We start from the raw sequence: 21,607 nt of genomic DNA on the forward strand, positions 1-21,607 counted from the left end.
TGTGGATTCAATAACGGCAGAAATAATTTTCACCAAAAGTCACCAGCTATTTTTTACAGGAATTGAGCAATCCTGGAAAAAAAAATCAGTTGCAAGTTAATTCTTTGTCTTCCTTCTGACTTCCTGGTGTGGGAAATTCAGCAACCTTTTGGGGGAATGCTTGGGCAGAAGAGGGGAGCTTGAACCATGTTTTGCCCTCTGGTTCACTTGGTACGTGGAAGACCTGGGTTTCTCTGTTGGGGTGAGCGGTCAGACCGCTCCCCAGCCTGTTTTTAATACTTGAGTGAAGTCAAGCAGCTCGCTCAGATGGAGCAAACTCTTGTTCCTCTGCAAAGCAAGCTGTTTCTCTGGGGGCCGGGCCCTCACCCAGGACAACCCAGGGTCAAACGTCTCTACTATAGGAGTTTCTCCCTTTGGCCCTGCCTGCAGGGTCATCGTGCCCAACAGCCCCTGTGTGTTTTAAATGATTCAGGAAAGCTGCAGCCTCACTGCCATGTACGCTGTCCTCCAATCCACTCCCTGCTCTCTCTCCAGTCTCCGATGTCAAAGTGCCCATGCTCCCCTCGCACAAGCGCACGGACATCACCATCTTCAAGCCCTTCATGGACCTAGACACGCAGCCAGTCCTTTTCATTCCCGACGTTCACTTTGCGAACCTGCAGCGCGGTGCTCATGTAAGTACAGCCCGCGGGGGTGAGGAGGGCTGGGGGGTGTAAAAAATCTAGGATGCCGTGTGTAAATAAATCCCAAATACCAGACTGTCTGCGCTGAGGCTGTAAATGAGCACAGGGCGAGCCTTCAATGCGCGAGGGACGTTGCTCCTAGACGTGTTGGCTGGAGTTAACCGGGGATGTTGTCTAAATTAATTATTTTCAAATGAACTCCTGTTGGTAAGAACATGAAGTGATTATTTTTTTTCCAAAGCATCTCCAGCTGCGAGTTCACTGAAGGAACTGCAGGCTGTTTTTCTCTTGTAAAGTCTGTGGGATTTCTGGTGTGCTGCTGTAGACCTCAGGCTTCTCTCTCTTCAGCCTGCTGCAGAGTGAAAAGCCGTTTTGTGGAGCTGGCAAAGTGTCTCGGCTTTGTGATCTGCTGCCAGAGCACCCTGCCTCTGCATTCCTGGAAAGTCCCAGCTGACAGGAAGCTGGAAGGGAAAAAAAAAAGTGAAATTTCAAAACCTTCAACTTCACTGTGTCGAGAGTTCTGGCATGTTCTGACAGAATATTAACCTCACTTTTTTAGGGCATTGCCTGAGCTCCTAATAGGGATTGGGAGAACAAACTTGTATCCGTAAGTTTGTGGGAAAGCACGTGTTAAAAATCAAAGGCTCTACTGCTGAGCGCTGATGGAAGACACTGCACTAGGCAGAAAACTGATTGGCTCTTGTATGTTCCCATCTTCAGTATGTGAGATCCTTCAATTTCTTTTATGAAATGAGGTGAGGAAGGTGCTTAGTGGCTTCTGGAAGATTGAGCCTGTTTTTTGATACAGGGTTGAAAGATAAAGAAGAAATGAATTGCAGTTCTGGATAAAGTGTTTGATAACCCTAAGCAGAAATATGATCTGTTTATTAAAATGAAGGCAATGTTCATTGCTTGGACCAAACGTCTCACTTCTGGCAGGGTTGTTGGGGTGGGCTCCCTACTTGACAGCTTCTTTCTCCCCTGTGTCCTGTACTTTATGACCCACCTGCCTGTCCCTTGCAATTCCTCCTGTGGGTTCAGGGGTTCTCCCTCCTTGAACAAAAAGTCATTGCTGGTGGACCTTTGGGTGGGTGGCAGCCGGATCATCCAATGTTTTTCTGCTTAAGTCAAGAAAATCTTCTGTTTGTTCTTAAAGGTCCTTCCTGTTGCTTCTGAAGAACTGGACGGTGAAAGGTAAGAGTGCTGCTACTTCAGCCTCACCGAGCTCTGTCCCTGTAACTGTGCTGTGCCTAACTTTCTGCCCTCTCAATGACAGCTCTAACCTGAAGCGAGGAGCCTATATTGGCGAAGAGGACTTCATTGCCAGTCCTAATAAGATGGCCAGAATAGAAGAACCAAAAAGAGGTACTGCTTTCTCCTTCAAAGACTGAATCATTGCAGTACTTCTCTATCTGGATAGAGAGATGGATGCGAGGTTAAGGAGTTGGGTTTAATTTATTTCGGAATATGCTTTAGCCAGAGGTTCTGCCTCTGGATAATAACTGAATGTACATGTGTCAGGATGTAGTTCTGCTCCACAAATCCTTTTATGTGTCAGATTTTCTGGGTTTTTCTACCAGCTTAGACATGGACTGCCTGTTAACTTGTTATAAGGAAAGAGATATGGAGGAGTTGAAGAGTTTACTGGTCTCCTTGGTGAATTAGAGGAGAGAATTGATCAGATAATCCAGTACAAAATACTCTGGGGATCCTCTGTAAGACTTGGAGTGTTCAGTGCCAAGGACTGGTTCTGGGTGTAAAATTGTCACACCTTTCATGGGGCTGGAAAACAGGCTGTTCACCACCAAGAACCAAACCGAGAGAGTATTCTGCTTATTTAAAGCTGTTGTCAACTTCTGCACTTTGCTGTGGGATTGGACATTGCTGTGGGGGCGTGGAGGAAGATGAGATCCCTTTTGAATGAGATCCCTTTTGGACATGGTGTAGAGGGTTACAGCTGTGTGCGGAAAGACAATGACAAAGTTAAAAGGATTAAAAGGCGAGGATTAAAATTCTGATGTGGCAAAGGTTAAAGCTCCCAGGTTTGATGTGAATGGGGCTACTTCTGTAGTCTGTGTAAACTCATAAGGAACAGTGGATTTTACAAAAGGGAATGAGGCCTCTTTGTTTCTCTTGTTGCTGTATGCCATAAAACAGGACCCGTGGGGTTATCTGTCCTTTGGCTCCTGTAACATCCTACCTGTGCTCTTACTGAGTGTGTGCTGCCTTTAAATCTACAGTCCTTTTCTTGAACCTTCCTCTAGCAGAGGAAGTCCAAGGTGTTGTGCTGTCCCGAGCTCACCTTGTTCAACGTAGGCCAGTAATGGTGCTGTGTTGCAGGCGTGTAGCTAATGAAGCCTTGTATCCAATCCAGGCTGGAATACCCAGTCATTAGAAGATGGATTAAAGCTGGCAAAGATGTCCAAGTCCTGGCTTTTTAGCTGTTAAAGCCTACTCCTCAGCCTTACTGCAGTTTTTAACGAGGCTGATGTTATGTACGCTGACTCTGCTAGCTTGAGAACGCTAGGGGTGCTTGCTAATTGGGTTTCTGCTTCTCTGGTTCCCCTCCTAGCAGGAAACTGAACCCACAGTGAGCTGAGGTGGTACGGGTGTTGCTGACACATGGCAAGGGGAAGGAAGACAGATGAGACAGCACAGGAGGAGTGGGGGAGCATACATATAAATTAGTTAAAAAGAAAGAAGTGGCCAGGCTTCATCTACTGTGACAGCATCTATCAAATTCGTGTATTGTGCAAGATGCTGTGACTTCATGCAATCTTCAGTGTATGGTGAATGTACGTGTCTGCATCTCTTCAGGGCATCCTTATTATACGTTACTCCGTACTTAGCCACAGCCATGTACAGGTCTTTGCTGAGCAGCAGTTACACCGTTAATTCCTCTCTGATTTGTTTTTCAGTGTTGCTGTATGTCCGAAAAGAGTCAGAAGAAGTCTTTGATGCACTTATGTTAAAGACCCCATCTCTGAAAGGCCTAATGGAAGCTGTAAGTAATAAGGATGTTTCCTAATCCTTGCCCCCCAGTTTGAGGGGGAAAAAAAATGAGTGCAGTTCCTGGCTGTCCAGTTGTTATGTACTGAATGATCATAGGAGCTAGAATGCTGATCCCAGTTTGTGTCCTCATATTGCTGCTGCTTTTGAATAAAGAACAGAAGGCTGATGCACTTTCAGTAAAGGGAAAACGAGCATAAGTAACACTTCAATTCATTGTTGAAGGGGCTTTTGGAAGCTTCCCTTTTTAGTGACTTATTCCACACACATTGGGCCTGAGTGTAAGAAAATTCCTGAAAATTCAGGCTTGGCTTTTTTGAATTAGTCCTGAAATGACGGATGCTGATGCTGATGGAAAGATAGAAACTTCTGGGCATGCTTGTTGCACAGGTTGTGTTTGGCCACATGGCAGAAGCAGCTTTGTAGGTCTTTTTGTAGGTCTTTTGCTAGTTGAGTCAAAAAATGGTCAGTGGGCTCCCACTTGGAATGTCCTTTACATCAGAGAGAATATTTCCATTAGGAGGTGATTTCTGGAATGGGTTCAATGGCTTGGGTTTGTATCAGCCTTGGAAGCCTTGTTTGGGGGCCACCCTTCCCCCTTCACAACCTGCTAGTGAAGAGCTCTGAGTCCCAGCTTCTGAGTGTGCTTGAACAGTTTATGTATCTGTGCACACAAGCATGAAATTTATTCCCTGGTGCATGACTTCCAAAATAGCCTTCCACCACCCCTGCTGCTGCAGTGCTGCAAAGGAAATTCAGAGTTTAACCCTGGAGAATGGCATGATGCTTGCCACAGGCTCAACACCAACATTTCTGCCTGTCTTTCTGTGACTAGTGCCTTGTTGAGGCGCAGAGGACAGATGTTTTGTGGCTGCACAGCCAGGTTAGCTTTGGGGCTCAGGGATGGGTCCGTAGCCTGAGTCTCTCCTGCCTGTGGGGCTTTGGGTTGTGAAGTTCTTGGGTTGTTCTCCCCTGCGAACCTGGGTATGGAATTAGAGGTGGAAGAGGAATTTGATTGCTGGGAGTAGCTCCAGCAGCTGTGGGCTGTTGGTGTGCTGGGACACCCAAGCTTTGCCAGCATGGGCGGGCTGCAGGTGGGGGCCAACAGGTAGAGGGAGTGCAGGCTGGGAACTCCTCCCTTACCCCATTATCCTGCACTGAAGCTGCACCTTTATTGTTTCACTTGGACTCCTTAAAGGAATCAAAGCTCACAAATGCAGGCTGGAGAACCCACCCTGTGCTTTTGTATCCTGTCCATACTGGTTTGGTGCTTGCTGTCAGTGCAACAGAGTAATTCGCCCCGGTAAATCACACTTAGGATACCGGCCTTGTGACTTTATGGCAGTCTGTATGATGAAATGCCATGCTTACAGGCTGTGGTTCCACGTGGAGAACCCTCTGATGGGTAAGGGGGACACTTATGATCAGCTTGTGTCTTTAACAGCAGAGTTCTTTGCTCTTTTGCTATTTTTCCTCTCTGTCAGCCACTGCGATGACTAGTTTTCACCTGATCCCTCTGACTCTGACTTTAAAAATGGTTACAATACGCTGAAGGCAGCCCAGAGAGGATGCCAAGTGTTTGTTTCCTGTTTCTTTCTCTGGGTGGACTTTCTGTTGGGTGGGTGGGGGATTGCCTGATGAGAAGTCAGTGAACAGGCTTAGAGCATTTACATTTTTGCACTGAAGTTGGCAAACTGCAGAGGAGGGGTTCTCATCTCTAGGCTTATCCTTGTACTCCAGATTTCATATTGCCCTGAAAGGGCAGAGCAGCTGTTCTGATGTGCGGATCTTTTATTGTTCCTTTCTGCACTAGCAGTCTCCTTGCTTTACAAATGTAATCTTCCTTTTGTTCTAGATATCTGACAAGTACGACGTACCTTTTGATAAAATAGGAAAGATCTTCAAAAAATGTAAAAAAGGGTGAGTATGTATCCGTGCTGCAACTCTGAGAGTATGAACACCTTTTTCCAAACCTGTAGGCAAATCTGCTTTAAATACCTCTATGCACTGCACATATACAAATCCCATATCAGAGAATCATTAAGGTTGGAGAAGCCCTCCAAACTCATCTGGTCCAACCATCCCCCTATCACCACTGTAACCCACTGAACCATGTCCCCAAGCACCACGTCCAGCCTTTCCTTGAACACCCCAAAGGACGGTGACTCCACCACCTCCCTGGGCAACCCGTCCCAGTGCCTGACTGCTCTTTCTGAGAAGAAATGTCTCCTCATTTCCAACCTGAACCTCCCCTGGCACAACCTGAGGCCATTCCCTCTAGTCCTATCACTGGTTACCTGCAAGAAGAGGCCGACCCCCAGCTCCCCACAGCTTCCTTTCAGGTAGCTGCAGAGAGCAATAAGGTCTCCCCTGAGCCTCCTCTTCCCCAGACCAAACACCCCCAGTTCCCTCACCCGCTCCTCACAGGACTTGTGTTCCAGGCCCTTCACCAGCTTCGTAGCCCTGCTCTGGATGCGCTCCATGGCCTTGATGTCCTTCTGGTAGCGAGGGGCCCGAAGCGGAACACAGTGTGCGTGTGCACCACGTACTACTCCTACTCCAGCGCACCTCATTAAGCGGAAGACTGGAAGGGTCCCACAGAAATAAGCACTCTGACTTTTCCTATAAAACCAAGTCATTGGACTTCTCTGATCTAATTGCTGTTTGAATCAGAGTTGATCATGTCAGAGGAAGAAGAGTTCAGTTTGTTTAAAGGCTCCCTGTGACAAAGAACTTACTTCAACCCATGTGAAATTGTCGCAGTGGCTAACTGCTCAGGGTGTCTACATTTGGCTACAGTTACTAAACCCGCTTGTCTTTTTGTGCGCTACATTGAAGAGAACTGGCAAAATACCTGTTCCCCACAAAGGCCACACTCCTTTTATTTTGCAACATAGTTAAGCTCATGAACACGCCTTTATTTTTCCTTTTAATCTGTCAGTAATTTTCTTGGTTCTTTAAAGTCACTTCAGTTCCTCAGCTTGTACCCCCAAATCCCTCTGGTCTGAAAAATAAGTCCTTTTATCACCTTTAGAATGTGGTTTCAAGAGCTGTGCTTTCATAGCAGGGTTACTGCCCCAGAATAACTGCAAAAGCTATGAACCGATGGCAGCTAAAGTGCTGGTAAGGACAGTTTTGTGAAGTGTGTGTATTTGTGTCCACACATACGCAGTTATTGACTGTCCTGACAAACAAAAATGCCCAGGCATCAGCACTTCCTCCGTTGTGAGCTCTGCAGGGTTTTGTGCTGAGTCTTTATAACTGTCAGAGCAGTGCAGAGCCCCAAGGCTGCTCAAGTGTCTGCAGCATCAAAGGGGATTTCTGCCAGCTGAGATCTCTTCCCTCCGTGGTTCACGAGCTAGAGTTACCCCTTGCTTTCAGATCACTGAAGCGCGGCTGCAGCCCTTGCTGACAGCTTTGGGTAAGAACAGCAAGATCCCCTGTAGGAAGCACTGAGGGAGGCACGGATGGGCAGGAATCTCAGGTTACCGCGGGGCAGTCCCAGCTCTGAGATCTGTGTGCCTTTGCTGCCTTTGGCATGTAGAACTCTAATATTTCCCTGCCTTATTTTATTTTTCCAGAATTCTGGTCAACATGGATGACAACATTGTGAAACACTATTCTAATGAAGATACCTTCCAGCTGCAGATCGAAGAAGTCGGGGGATCTTACAAGCTCACTCTCACTGAGATCTAAGATCACTGATCCTCTGTGGATTTAAACTAAGGTCTCGAGTGAACATTTTCCCATAATTTGGTGTGTTGGGTAAAACACTAATCGCCTTCTCCAGGAACAAGCCAGGTGTTGGCTGGCTCTGGGGATCAGAGTAGTGGTTTTGCTTAATACCTTTTGTTTCTGTTCTTTCCAGAGAACGTGGTAGCGCTCATGGCCTTATTTGCACTTGAAATGAGCGAGCAAAGACCAGCAATTAAATAGAGAGCATGTATAAAACACTAGTAACTACGGGAGGGGAAAACCCTTGGAAGGTGGCCTTTTAGAGTGGTGGTATCTTATTTATCTCTTCAGTACCCACGTGTGAGCCTGTTCTCAGCTAATAGCGTTGTCTGGGACTGTTTTCTGTTAGGTAGAGCTGCGGAGCCACTACTTGACACTAGGAGGAATTGCGGCAGGTCGGAGAAAAGTCTTTGTGATGTTTACTCGCTAACAGGGCAGGTTGTTGAGATCACTTGTGTCATTGGGGGGGGGGAGGGGGGGGAACGTAAAAACTGCCTTGCTCATGAAGAACTCGCCTTAGTAACTGTGTGAACTCTCATCAGATGAAGCTATATTGTATATAAGTGCAATATATTTTTGAAGGTTTGTAAATGTGTACATACGAGTGATATACATAATATATATAAAATATGGTGTTCGTGTACATACCGTGAATGTATGCAATGAAGCCCATCGAAAAGGACGCCGTGTGCAGAGGGAACAGATATTTAATGTAGCTATTTAAAAATGGACAAGCCCTTAACACGCGCCGAAGGTGAGCACACGTTTGGACGTTGGCAGAACGCCCCGAGACCACCTCCTTCAGCACACGTCTTCCTACATGGAGGGAAAGGTACCGGCTCTCTCCTAAACCCCGAAGCCTCCTGGAGGGTGTGTTTTGGTCTGGAGCAGCGTGTTTAAGGCTCCCCCAGATCTTCTCCAAGCCTGGTGGTGAATGTTTACCCCAACAGCAGCTCAGGCTGGATGAACCCAGGGGGGAGAGGCGGTTTGCAAGGATGTCAAGAGCTGGAAGCCGCCTCCCGCTGCAGCAGGCGGGGTGGTGTCGGGGAGCTGCGGGCTGAGCATTCCTGGTGTGCATCAAAAGAGGGGGAAACCAAGTGAGGGCAGCTGGTAGCAGGGAGTGCCAGAAACCTCCCCAAAGTGCCGCTGTGCAGTGATTGTGCTTATGAAGGAAGCAAGTGAGAGACGCACAGGGGAACGGCAGCACTGGGCACTAGGGCAAAAACCTGCGTTATAGGGGGGCATGTGAGCAGGGAAGGGTGCGTGCTGGGTCCCTCTGTTTTTGTTAGTGATCTGGATTCATGATTGGTTTGTCGTGTTTTCAGGCAGAGCAGAGCTGGGAAGAGCTGCACGCACTTCGCCTAGGACGTGGAGGTTGCTCTGGCGAGGATATCTGGCTGGGACATAGGGCTCTACCCCGCGGTACCCATGCTGCTTGATTGACACTTGGTTAGGATTTGCAGCTTGGGGCGAGGAGGCCAAATGCCACGCCGAGTTTTATAAACAGGAGTAGAGCCCACAGGAAACAGGAGACCCGCCTTTTGCTCTACTTGGCACAGAGAAAGCCCCCGCTGGAGCCTTGTGCCCTGTTTTGAGCCTGGCCCTCCTCGAAGAGCGCCGTCCCACTGGCGGGGCTCGGGGCTCGAGCCCCACGAGGAAGGACCTGGGCATGGAGCTCGAGGTGAGCTTCCCCTGGGAGGGCTGAGGAGCCAAGTCCTAAACGTGTCAAACCGTTCTGCCAGTCCGGTGCGAACAGAGCGCCAGGTAGTGGGCTTAAATTGCAGAAATTCAGGTTACACATTCAGAAGGTTGTTTGTTTTTGTTTTTTTTTTTTCCTAATGACAGGAACAGGTCGCCCTGGGAGGCTGCGCAGTTTGGCAGCGGGGGTCTGCAGAGCTAGGCCAGGGCTCATTGGTCATGGCCTGGTGCAGAGCCCAGGTGGCCACCTGAAATCCCTCCCCACCATATTTTTTTTTTATTATTATTTTATGACTTAGTGAGACATGAGTATTTTGGGGGTTGTGTTTGGAATCCTGAGCCAGGTCCTACTGCGAGCGCCATGTGCTCTCCTCCTCCCGCGGTGCCAGGGAGCCAGCGCCATGGGGCGACGGCCACCATGCCCAGCACGAGGATGGGACGGAGCCCAGGGGTCTGTGAGCTGCAGGGGAGCGGCACGGCACCGTGACACCGCAGACAAACACCGTGACACCGCAGACAACCCCTGCAGGAATCCCCGCAGAGCACTCGGACTTGCACTGGACCTGCCCTTCGGGCTCCCGTTCACCTTCCGGGGAATGGAGTTACTGTGGCAAGGGAACTTTTTTTAACCTGGTATATAGATACAGAATATATATTTACACGTTTTTATCGAAAATGGAAGTTTTATGGCAGCACCTCAGGCTAGGGGCAGGGCAGTAGCTGTAGGCTGTGTAGAGGTAGGGCGGTAGTTCTTTGCTGATACCCCACGCCTGTGAACCCGAGCTTGATGCTTGTTTTCTACTGGGACAGGGGTCTTAGCAGTAGCAGCGCTGTTGTGTATGCGTTACGGCTCGCGTTTTGTGGTTCCTCCTGCTCTTTTGTAACTCAAAGTGTATTTTACACCGAGCTATTAAATTTTATATGGTCATTTCTAACGGGGAGCCCTTCATTCAGGGGGGCTGGGAGGAGGCTGCCTGCCATGGGGTGCCCGGGGGGCTGTGCAGAGCTCGGTACGGCTGTGGGAGCGGCACCCCAGGCCCTTCCCCTTCCGCCCAGCGGCTTTTTGGGGTGCCCCACCCCCGCTGTCCCCAAAACGCCCCCAATTTAGGGCGCCCCCAGCCCCCCTGCCCACGTGCGGCCTGGCACGCGGCGGGAGCGGGAGGCCGCCAGGCCACGCCCCCTCCTCTGGACACGCCCCATTGCGGCTCGGCCACGCCCCCGACCTTTCCCCCAGTTTCCAGCGCCTCGCCCCGCCCCCTCCCCTCCTCGCCTCCTCCCCCCTCCCTCCCACGCGGCGCCCCCCCCGCCGGCAGCCCCGCGGCACGCCGCGATCACGCCGCCCGCCTCCGCCGATTGGCCGCCCGCGGGCCGCGCCGCGCGCTGATTGGCGGAGGGCAGCTCCCCGGCTGGGCGCCGGCCCCGCGGGCGGGGCGGGGCAGGGGAGGGGACGGGGCGGGGGCGCCGCGCCGCGCCGTGCCGCCAGCCCGCTCACACCGCCGCCGCCCGCGGTGCCCGCGCCATGCACGGCTCGCCCTGCCCGGGGATGGGCGATGCGGCCGCGGTGAGCGCCGGCACGGGCCGGGGGGTGCAGAGGGAGGGGAGAGGGAGGGCGATCCGCTCCATCCCGGGGGGCAGCGTGGGGCCGCGGCGGGCACGTGCTCGGCGGTGAGGGGACCGTTAGGCGGGGGCGGGGACCTGGGGGGGTATCGGGGCGTGAGGGGGTATCGGGATCTGAGCGGCTGGGGTCGGGACCCTGAGGGGATATCGCGACTCTGAGGGGCTGGGATCGGGACCCTGAGACGATATGGGGGCCCTGAGAGGATATCGGACCCTGAGGGGATATGGGGACCTGAGGGGCTGGGGTCGGGACCCTGAGGGAATACCGGGACTCAGAGGGGCTGGGGTCGTTATCCTGAGGGGGTTTCGGGACGTGAGGGGCTGGGGTCGGGACCTGAGAGGATATCGCGACCCTGAGAGGCTGGGGTCGTTATCCTGAGGGGATATCGGGGACCCTGAGGGGGTGTCGGGACCCGGAGGGGGCTGAGGGGTGGTTGTCGGGGCCGTTGCGCTGAGGGGCGGTGGGCGGCTGGGAGGCAGAGGGGCGGTTAGGGCCGGTACCTGAGGGGAGACGGGGACCCTTAGGGGTCCGGGGGCGGCCAGGGCCGGTACCCTGAGGGGCGAGGAGCCTGTGGGACCCCGGGGGTGCCCCCGGCCCCTCCCGGTGCCGCCGCCTCGCCCCCGCGCGGAAGCGTCGGCGCCGCGGGGAGCAGCCCCCGCTTCCTGCGGGGGGCCCGGCGCTGCGGCCGCGGCGGGGTGAGGCGAGGACAGGCGGCCAGGCGTGGTGCTCAGCCGCTGCCCTGGCAGCGGGCAGGGCCTGGCCTCGGGAAGCCCTTTTCTTTTTTTCTTTTTTTCTTTTTTTTTTCTTTTTTTTTTTTTTTCTTTTTATTTATTTATTTATTTATTTCTTGAGGCAGGGGAATATTTTGTCGCGTTTCTGCAGGGAAAGCCGTTTTCCTGAAATGTCGGCTAGGAAAAAAAAAATAATAAATGTGCTGGCTTGGTTTTGCCTGCAGCCGAGCTTTGACACGCTCGCAGGATTTCTGGCTCCCCGGTGCCGAGCCTCCCGTGGTGTGGCACCTATCTGACAGGTGATGTGGGCTTGCCCGCTGCATCAGTGCTTGCCCTCCTTCCAGTTCTCGTTATTTTCAGTGGAGATTTTTAATTTATGTTTCTGAGCAGCTAACCCCTTGGCTTCCTAATTTAGGGTGCTTTAACCCCTTCCTGTGCTTAGCCTTCACGCCTCTGCACTGGGTGCCTCATGTTTTAGGTGAAAGCCCTCTGTTCCAGATCCATTCTGTCAGAAACATTTGCCTCTCTGTAGAGGCACCAGTGTCACACACGCATCTGTATCGCTGTGACACCACTGAGCTTGTTACTTGAGTCACTAACAAAGCTCCTGGCCTGCAGTCCCAAAGTGATGTCACCCAAGGAGCAGAGTTCCCTGTGGGATTTGAGGCGGTGATAACAACGTGGAGGTTCTTGTTTGTTAATTAAAAGACTTTTCCTGCAGTACATCATCACTGCATAGCAGCATGGGGCTTGAATTTCACTCTGTACCGCTGAATCTCAGCCTTTGTGAAGTCCCAGAGCTTTATGAAGCTGGGGTGCCCTTTCACAGCAGAGTCACGTGCTGCCCTGTGTGCGTGCACACACGTGTCATCCGTGATGCTCGCGTTTGGAAACAAACCAATGAGATTACGTTTGTCTTCATGGTACTCCGTGCACTTTGGGATGTCGAGCCCCTGTGCAGCAGCACACGTTTTTCAAGTACAACACCAACAAGCCCCACTGTGCTTTGAAGGGTATTTTCCTTCCTTCCCCCCACCCCAGTTTTAGGGTGTCTTTGCAATGCATGGTACCCCGAGCCAGAGATCAGACCTCAGAGCATCTTACTGCCAGCCTGGAAGCTGTGCTCTCAGTGAGGCAGGAACGAGATTAGTGCTAAATACCAGCAGTCTCTGGGGTCTGGGAGACAGCCTCATCTAAACAAGGTTGGAAGTAGAATTCTTCTCTTTTTTGCTTGTGTGCAGGCAAGGGGTGTGTTCATTCAGAGCAGTGTCATCCAGGAAAGTAGCTCTGGAAACCTGAGCTGCATGTTACACATATCAATTCCTTCCATGCAATTCATTTATTTATTTATTTTTAAAGAAGAGTAAGGGGGTGGGGAGGCGAGCTGGCAGGGGGAGGGGAAGAGTTGAGCTGCCTGGTAAAAGTCTTGCCGCAGGCCTGGGATCTGTTTCAGATGACCTTCATGGCGAGCAGACAGCGTGTGGGTGGTGTCAGCTTTGTCTCCGGACGTGTCCTAACAGCCGTTAATCCGATTGCGTTTAGGTTGACATTGTGGACATCTACGAGTCCATCCGAGAACGGCAGCGCCACGACAGCGAGAGGTCTTCCTGCGGCACCTTGGAGCAGAATGACATCGAAGCTGTCGAAGCCCTTGTTTGCATGAGCTCCTGGGGGCAAAGATCGCAGAAGGGTGACCTATTAAAGATAAGACCCCTTACGCCCTTCTCGGACTCTGGCGATTTCACAATGCACGCAGAGGCTACTTCTGAGTTACCAAAGGACTATTTATCCACGCTGGTAAGAGAAATGTGACTGCAGAATAAGTGTGTGATGTCTGGAGGTTACATCCCGGCAATGTTTTAATTTGGCTGGAAAGATGCTCACCTTGCTTACCTGTCCCTGCAGGGAATAGCCACAGCCTGGCCGGTGCTTTGTGTGTGCATGGAATAGTAAGGGGGGGGGGGTCTGGATGAGCCTGGGGCTTTCTGCTGTCTCTGGGTAGGAAATGTAGGGGTGTGGGAAGGCAGTTTGGGTGCTGGCTGGAGGTTTTGCAGGACCCCAGAGCCCTGAGGTGTGCAGGGACCTGAGGAGGCTCCGGCCCAGCCCCTGCTCCAGCAGGGCCACCCAGAGCAGGGTGCCCAGCACCACGTCCAGGCGGCTTCTGAAGGGCTCCAGGGAGGAGACCCCACCGCCTCTCTGGGCAGCCTGGGCCAGGGCCCCGGCATTTGCGTGGTGGAAAAATCACTTCCTGCCTCTTGGAGACTTTTGAGTAAGAAAGGCAGAATGAGCCGCAGTGATTCAGCGCTGACTTATCTGGAAGTGCTTTAGGAAAAAGGCTCCTGACGACATTTGGCTTCGCTCTGATTGCTCTAAGAGAAAGTACAGGTTACCATTATGAAACGGGGATTTTAATTAGCTTTATGCTATGTTTCTACATGTAGCCTGCTGTTTCTCCAGAGCATTGGCCTACTCTGGCTGACTAATGTCAGTTGAATCACTTTTTGTTGTTGTTGCAATTCGTGTTGCAATAAATGTAGATGAAAAAACAAAACAACAACAGCAAAAAAGGCAATCCTCTGTGCCATCGGGGTTTTAGAAGGCTAAGCCCTCTTTCAGTCAGTAGACTTTTAGTGCACAGTTAGGTCAGAAGAAAGGAATAGTAGAGGAAAAAAGGCTGAGGTGGCACAGCAGCTGGCTGCTGGGCTGCTTCTCTCTGACTCCTGGCACTCAGTATTGGAACTCTCTTGAGCAGCACAGGAGCCAGGCGTGGGCTGAGTTTTTGGTATTAAAGGAGGAAGGAGAGGTGGTGGCGGCAAGAGAGCCCAGAGAGAAAGGGGTAGGTGAGGGGGGAGAGCAGTTTGTGTGTGTTTATCATACCGCCCCGCCAGCTGATGGGGGATCACTATTAAAGACAGAGGTCTTGCTGGGAGGTAGCAGTTTAAATGGTACAGTATCGCTGTTGCTGGTCAGTTTGCTGCAAACAGCAAGCACTCGTAGCCTCTTCAGTCTGTACCTGCTGCTGAGGAGGAGAAACGAGGGGGTTTTTGTAAGGCATCCAGCAGACATGGAACATCTTATACAGGTTTACAGTCTGCGTCATTGCATTCCTCTTATTAGTGTGCTTTTAAGCCTGTTCCCAGTGGCCATCAGGTGAAGCAGCGCATGCTTTAATTGGTTTCCTCAGGAAGCAGATTCTGAGATTCTGGGGAGGAGGCTGAATTTTCTTTTTGCAGTAAAAACTGTAGAAAAGTGTGCTATGAAGCTGCAGTGTTGTATAACGCCGCTCTCTTTGTGCAGTGCATGACCCCGCCGCACAGCCCGGACTTTGTTGAGATGTCGGCCGCGATGCTCCTCTCCTCCCAAGTCACTTACTCCAAGCCGAGGACTGTCATGGCAAATACGGCCACCTGCTCACTCACTTCCACCACCGACGCGTCCCCCGTAAGCAAGCCGTCCGTTATAAGCGTGGAGAGTCGAGTGGCCGAGCCCTCTGCGCCGCAGCCGTGCCGGGCCATGGCCACAAGCGTGATCCGCCACACGGGCGATAGCTCTGCTTACCACCACCTTCCTGCCCCGCACGAGAAGACACAGGCGGCGTCGGGCTGCGGTGCTTCCGCCGAGTGGTGCGGAGCAGCTGACCGAAGACATTCCAGACCGCCCCAGGACGCCTGTGCTGCTGCTGATGTCACCAACAAAACCTCTCCGGTGCACCGACCCCATGCACGTGACTGCGGTGATCCCGCGACCAATAAAGGGCAGCTTCCAGCTGGCCCCGCTTCGCCACAGCAACACGTACCAAAGAACTGTGACAGTGACTTGCAAAAAAGAGCTACCCCGGTGACGCCCGCCCCTGTGTCGAGCCCCCAGGTTCTGTGTCAGATTTCTGTCCCCTTGAGTAGGCAAAGCAGCATGATTAACGCCTACGTCAAACCTCCTGCTCCGACGGGCTCGACTCCGATGAAACCCATCCTACCGCAGACAGCCCCGCTTTCCCAGCCCGTGCTCATGGGACCTTCCATGCCTCAGGGGACTGTCATGCTGGTTCTCCCCCAGCCTGCTGTCACGCAGGCACCACAGTGCCCGCAAACAGTCGTGACTGTGGGGAGCACCAAGTTACTGCCCCTTGCTCCAGCCCCCGTGTTCATCGCTTCTGGGCAAAGCTGCACCCCCCAGATGGACTTTTCTAGGCGGAGGAACTACGTTTGCAACTTCCCGGGGTGCAAGAAAACCTATTTCAAGAGCTCCCACCTCAAAGCCCACCTCCGCACCCACACTGGTGCGTAGCGGGGGATAAGCCCTGCCGTCGGGGTGCCGAAATGCACGGCTCCTCTGGGAGGGGTGGGAAAGGGAAGGGGCAGGTGATGGGGAACCTTGTGCTCCTCTTGGAGAAGAAAAGAATGTTCATTCTTCATGGGCGGGCAAAACAAGACAGACTTTGTTCGGAGACCTCAGCTGACCCCGTAGCGTTAGCTGAATTTCACATGCTTTAGTTGGAGCGAAGCGTAGCCCGCTGCATGCGTGTGTTTAGATTGGAGTGGATCTCTGCCATCTGGACGTGGCTGAAGTGAATTGTGCGAGTTTTTGTTTTGAGCGTGGAGGGATCTCCGCACTGTAGTACAGGTGGTTGGTCTTCATTTTTGGAAAGGGAAAGGGAAAGGAAAGAAAGGACATCAAACGCTGCGTGTTTTCCTAGAGCTTTGTCTAGGCTAAAGGGGTGTGCGTTAAGGTTCTGGGCTACTGTGCTGGGAAGCAGAGCTGCTGCAGGAATCTAACTGTTTTCACTTACTTTCAGAACTCCCTTTGTGTAAGTAAATGAAAGTTAATTACAATTAATAAGAGCTAATGGGCTCTGTAACACCTGGTTAGCGTGGAGGCAGTATAAACGTGTTTTACTGATCCTTTTTCTAGCTCAGAGCTTCTGTTACAACTAACCTTTGAGCTCTTGGAAGGGACTATTTTGGGTGTTGAGGGACAGGAATGGCCGGTTATTGGTACAGAACAGCTCATTTAAACATTTGTCTAGTCTTTCCTTGCCTTACTTCCCCCACCCTCTGGTTTATTGGAAGGCAGCTTCCATGGCAAGGCTTCCCAGTAGGTTGCCAGCTTGTCCGTACAGTTCCTCTGGGAAAAGAGCTTAAACTCTGTGTGAAGCCGGTAATCCTTGTAAAGCAGAGCTCAGCTGGTGCAGCCGCTGGTTTGCAGGGAAGTGCTGCAGGCTGGTGAGTTAACCTGGTGCTGCAGGACACCCACGGGCTGGCAGCACGTGTCTTCTGAGCCCGGACCATTGCTGATCCGCAGGGAAGCCCCCTGAGATGAGCACAAATGTGGGCAGTGCAGCATGCTGCACCCTCGCTAACCAGCCCCGCTGCACAGCACCGGTGGGCAGAGCAGCTTCACCTTGCTCCTGCTTTATCCCACTCAGTCAGCTGCCATCGCTCACCCAGTGCAGAACTTCACCCCCTGCAATGAGGACAGAGCTGCTGCGGTGCATCCTTTCCGCTGGACTTCTTGTTCTGCTATAAAAAGATGCCGTAAATGTGGGTCATGTGGTAGATGTTTATCTGGAGGTCTGTGGGGTGCGGGCAGTAGAGCACGTTGTTTAGGACGGTTCCGATGTTAAGCAGGCACCGAGGTGACGTTGAAAGCCTTCCTGGCTGCTTTCATTGCCTGGCAGACAGAAATCCCGTCGGTGTCTGGGCATGCAGGCCTGTAGGATGGCAGGTAGGGCTGGGCTGTTCCTTGGTACGCCTGGCTATGTGGAGCTGGAGCGCTTCAGCAGGGAGGCAGGATTCCAGGTTCCTTCTTGCCCACAGTATTCGCTGTCGTGTAGCGGTCACGGAGCTGCGGCCACGTAGGAGGGACGGGCTCGGAGGGATTTGCTTCTGGTTCAGTTGATAGATAACATTGCTTTGTGAATAACTGTTTTTCTTTAAACTGGGGTTTGGGATAATTAAAAAAAATAGGCTTGATTAAAGATCATTTGAATAGATGTGAGGAAATAAGTAGAAACTAGACCAATGATTTTTTCAATTTAACTGGAATTTAGGTTGCACTCAAGCAAATGCTGACTTCATGCATGAGCAGTTCAGTGAAACAGATCAGATTTTGCGAGGTTAGGCTATAACTTAGAAGTTAGTTCTTTGATGAAATGGAGCTTACTGAAAATAAGTTGTGTTTCTTTTGTGTCCTGCAGGAGAAAAGCCTTTCAGCTGCAACTGGGAAGGCTGTGACAAGAAGTTTGCCCGCTCGGACGAACTGTCCCGCCACCGTCGAACTCACACGGGAGAGAAGAAGTTCGCGTGCCCCGTGTGCGAGCGTCGCTTCATGCGCAGCGACCACTTGACGAAGCACACCCGCCGCCACATGACCACGAAGAAGATCCCCAGCTGGCAGACAGAGGTTGGCAAACTGAACAGAATCGCCACGGTGGAGAAACCGAAAAGCAGCGGCAGCGCTCTCAGTATGCTCATCCCCGTGCCGTCATCTGTCTGCCAGGGGTAGCCTGAGAGAGCGCCGCCTCCACCAGCCTCCTGAAAATCAGGAAGGGCTCTGCTGGCTGCAAGGGAACTGACAGTGCGACCCTCCTCCCCGAGCGTGTCTGTGCACACTTCAGCTTCCTTCTTTTTAGGTCCTCGGTTAATAATGCTATGTGAGAAATCTGGCCTGTCTTTCCTCATCCCTTCCCTATGTGTTGTTTTTTTTTCCATTTTGGGGCAAATGCAATCACCAGCACTTCAGGAAAGCAGAACTCTTTTTGAAATGATTTTGGCAATAGCTTAAAATGTCACTTGTAATGCTTGCTGTTAATATTCTGATGGACAGTGAAACAGGGTGATTTTTAATTTTTATACTAGTGTTTTCTATACCAAATATATTTTGTATTTATTCATTTTGGTCTCGGTATGCAGGCAAATTACTTGACCTGCATTAGTAGGGGTGTGCAGGATGAGACCCAGGGCTTTGGAAACTATTTTTCAGGAAGCCTCAAGAAACGCATTCAGAGCATTTTGTAAACTCATAATGTTTGAAAACTCAGTGTTTGGGATTCTCACACTTGGGGATCCCGCTCCTGCAGCGGGCTGGTGCTGTTACACCCTCCTTGTGCAGTTGGCATTGGAGGTTTGAGAATTTGAGATATAAGTGTGTCATTGTTTCAAAACACAACAGAATGATTGCAGAATAAAAGTCTTGAGGATTTCAGCCTCACCCAAGTTCATACCCTTTGCGAGTGGGAGATGCTGTGACTTTTGGTAAAGCTCGATGTGCTGGGCCTTCCCGAGTCCACGCTCCACCTCAGCAAAGCTGGGAGGAGCCAGACTGTTCTGACGGATCTGCTCCAACGGATGCAGAAGCACGAATACTGTTGAGCAGCCTTGACACTAAAAATGACCCTTTTGGTCCCACTAAACCAGCGTATCAAAATCTACTGAAAAAATGCAAAAAGGGCAAGATAACCTGTGAATAATTTGCTGGGTCTCCAGGGGTGGTTTTTTTTTGAATACAGGAGAAACGAGAAATTAAGTTTGTTATGTATTGTGGATGCTTATGCACCTTATAGGAAACTGTTCCAGGCTTTCATTTACCTGTATCGAAGCACCAGAGGAAATACTAATCGTGTCTCAACTTAAAAAACAGCCACCGTGTCAACCCGATGATGCTCTCTATGTGGCCTTATACTCCCCCCAGTACTTTGTATGAAATCACCCTTTTCTATTAAATGGAATACTCTCCCCGCTGAATGGATTTTCTTTTTCACCGGGTGTAAACGTGACCGAGGACTGAGATCGCTGTTCTTACCCGTAAGCATCCGGCCAGAGCGCGTGGCAGGGGGCTTCCAGCCTGCGCTGGGCGCGCTGCAGCTGTGTGCCTCACCTTGGGAGCGCCCACGCCCTGCTCTCGCCGCGCTGCAGTCCCTCCCGCTGGCGTACGTGCCGGGGAGCGTGTGCACGTGCAGGCCTGCTTTGTGCTCCGCGGGGCTCGGCCGAAAACGCGCTCAGGCGCAGTGAGTGCCTGCAGGGTTACCCTTCGGGGACAATGCCCCGTTTGCCACCTAAGTGTGGTGAAAAAAGAGGGAATTCTGCTCTTTTTTGCTCTGAAGTTCCCTAGAACAAGAGATTTGACTTTTAGATGCTGCTTTAGTGTGCTTATAACGGGGGAGGACTGGCCTGTCTCAGTCTGATAGCCAATTTAGCGCTTCATGTGTGGCTTTTTTCTTTGCTTTTCCCCCCCCAAACCAACCATTTTTGGTGTCCGTCTGAGCAAACTGGCTTGGGAACTCTCTCCAGAATTTGATGAAACGTTGTGTTAGGTTGTTGCATCACGGGGAGGACGTGATGGGCTGATGATACAAAATTTCCTAGTGGGTGTGGGAACACAGACCTGGCTCTTCCCTCCTGCAAGCCACGCTTTCTCCTGCGGACGTGCGTGGATGGGTGGCTGGGCTGTGCTGCTCGGGTCGTTTCTGCTGCTGCTGTGCTGCGAGCAGGACCACAGCGGCTGCTTTGCTGCCTGAACTGTGTCACCCAGTCCCTTCGAGTCTATATTTTAAAGAAGTGGAATTGCCTGTTGTTTTTGTTTGTTTGTTTTTTAATTTCTGTTACATAAAAAGGCGCTAGGTAATATGACTGCTTTTAAAACTTAACATATGAATATCTGTTCCAGAGCTGTGTAAAGACATCTGACTTCGGTTTTATGTTGAGGTCAGTGGAAGGCTTTAGGGCTCGCTGGTTTACTTACCTTCAAACGCAGCATTTTTTTACTTTTTGGTCTGGCCGTGGGCTGACCAGTGCTTGTCCACTTCTGACTTGTGACAACGCTTCTTGTGTATTTGGTAGCATGCGCACATCACCACCAGGGTTTGGGGTTTTTGTGCGAAAACACAAATCTTGAGATTCGTGACTGTGTTCTTGCAGCACGCCTCCAGGAGCTAATCCCAGCAGGTACCGACCTGCTTGCTGCTCCCCGTGCTGCGAGCTCCGCGTGGCACGAGCGGTGCAAATAAAGACGAGGTGCGGGTTTGCTCCGAAGGACAGCAGCGTTACCCCTGCTCCTTCCTGCCCCGTGCCCTGGTGGGGAGGCCGCCCTGGCAGGCTGGCTGTGACCCGCAGGGCTCAGCGGGGAAGGACGCGCCCGCCGAGGATGACAGCAGCAGTAGCAGCAGCGACTTGTTTACATTTGTAAGCACCTCTGGCTGCCTCCTGGGTTACGGCAACGATTATTTCTAGCCCTTATGTTTTGAGATGGCATCAGTGTGGGAATAGGAGGGGGCACGTAAGGGAATGGGAGATGAGAGGAGGCGAGGTGCTGCTGCGTCGTCCCAGCGGCTGGCTGCAAGGTGACCCAGTCCCTGCACTCAGGGAGCGGGGGGCTTGAGGCTTTGCCCGTGGAAGAATGCGTCCGTCATGGGAGTGTCTGGAGGATGAGAGGGGAAGGTGCCGTGGTTGTGCCCCTCTCCCAGCTCCTGGAGCCCAGCCGGCCGGCACATATGTCTTTGTTTGCCTTCCCTCCACGTCTGGCAAGGCAGCGTGCGTCAGGCAGGCTGTGGCCATGAAAAGGCAAACTCACACAGGCAGAAAACAGCAAAATTGTGACTCAAAAAGTGGCAACGTATGGGCTAAGGAAACTGCAAGATGAGGGAGGATGCTGCGAGCCTGTGGCTGTGCCTGGTCACAGCAATCGCATTTCACCCTGTGGGATTGCCTTCTCTGCAGGGTATGTCAGCACCGAGGCATTTTCCTTCCAGATCGGTTTCTTCCTCTGTCAACTGCAGCCTTCCTTCTGTCCTGGAGCGTAGGAGAAGGAAATTGGGTAACGCTGACTTCCTGATGGGTGCAGATGGCCACGAGCGCTGCTTAGGCACGCAGACAGCTTCGGCAAGCATCCCCAGGGCAATGGGCTACCCGGTGTGCTGCCTCCCAGTAAAAAGGTTCCTAAATCCTCCATCGGGGTCCCTGAGGTCCTCTTTGGGAAGGAGCGACCGTCCTGTCACAGCCTGGAGCTCTGCCTGGTCTGGTGGCTGCTCGTGGAGGTGGCTCCTCTTCTGCTGCAGCGCTGGCAGGCTGAAAAGACATCCACCTAAACCAGGTGGAAAGGATATCTTGAAGGCTTTCTCTGCCGTGCAGCTGTAAGCTGGT

At 51.8% G+C, this 21,607-nt stretch overlaps 2 protein-coding genes across 7 annotated transcripts in view; both read left to right on the forward strand.

Annotated features, from left to right (window-relative positions):
* Positions 1-7,871, forward strand: part of GRHL1 (grainyhead like transcription factor 1) — a 33,972-nt gene extending 26,101 nt beyond the window's left edge. For 5 of the 6 annotated variants that reach the window (XM_035322988.1, XM_035322986.1, XM_035322989.1 and 2 more), the window contains 6 exons: positions 535-674; positions 1,840-1,877; positions 1,960-2,048; positions 3,602-3,687; positions 5,548-5,612; positions 7,274-7,388. In XM_035322988.1, the coding sequence (XP_035178879.1) occupies positions 535-674; positions 1,840-1,877; positions 1,960-2,048; positions 3,602-3,687; positions 5,548-5,612; positions 7,274-7,388 (533 nt within the window). Of the gene's footprint in view, positions 1-534; positions 675-1,839; positions 1,878-1,959; positions 2,049-3,601; positions 3,688-5,547; positions 5,613-7,273 lie in introns of all 6 variants that reach the window. The other variant, XM_035322985.1, reaches the window with a different exon arrangement.
* Positions 7,872-10,565: 2,694 nt separating this feature from the next.
* Positions 10,566-19,213, forward strand: KLF11 (Kruppel like factor 11). The gene is made up of 4 exons (XM_035322186.1): positions 10,566-10,686; positions 13,017-13,271; positions 14,772-15,750; positions 17,668-19,213. Exons 1-4 carry the CDS (start codon positions 10,645-10,647, stop codon positions 17,973-17,975), a joined length of 1,584 nt encoding a protein of 527 aa, XP_035178077.1. The 5' UTR covers positions 10,566-10,644; the 3' UTR covers positions 17,976-19,213.
* The last annotated feature ends 2,394 nt before the right edge of the window (positions 19,214-21,607 follow it).

Source organism: Oxyura jamaicensis, chromosome 3, assembly GCF_011077185.1.
Source record: "Oxyura jamaicensis isolate SHBP4307 breed ruddy duck chromosome 3, BPBGC_Ojam_1.0, whole genome shotgun sequence".
Classification (NCBI taxonomy): domain Eukaryota; kingdom Metazoa; phylum Chordata; class Aves; order Anseriformes; family Anatidae; genus Oxyura; species Oxyura jamaicensis.

Coding starts and splice junctions, on each gene's coding strand:
- KLF11 (XM_035322186.1), top strand. CDS start 10,645: ATGCACGGCTCGCCCTGCCCGGGGATGGGCGATGCGGCCGCG. Junction 10,687..13,016: donor GGATGGGCGATGCGGCCGCG/GTGAGCGCCGGC, acceptor GATTGCGTTTAG/GTTGACATTGTGGACATCTA. Junction 13,272..14,771: donor AGGACTATTTATCCACGCTG/GTAAGAGAAATG, acceptor CTCTTTGTGCAG/TGCATGACCCCGCCGCACAG.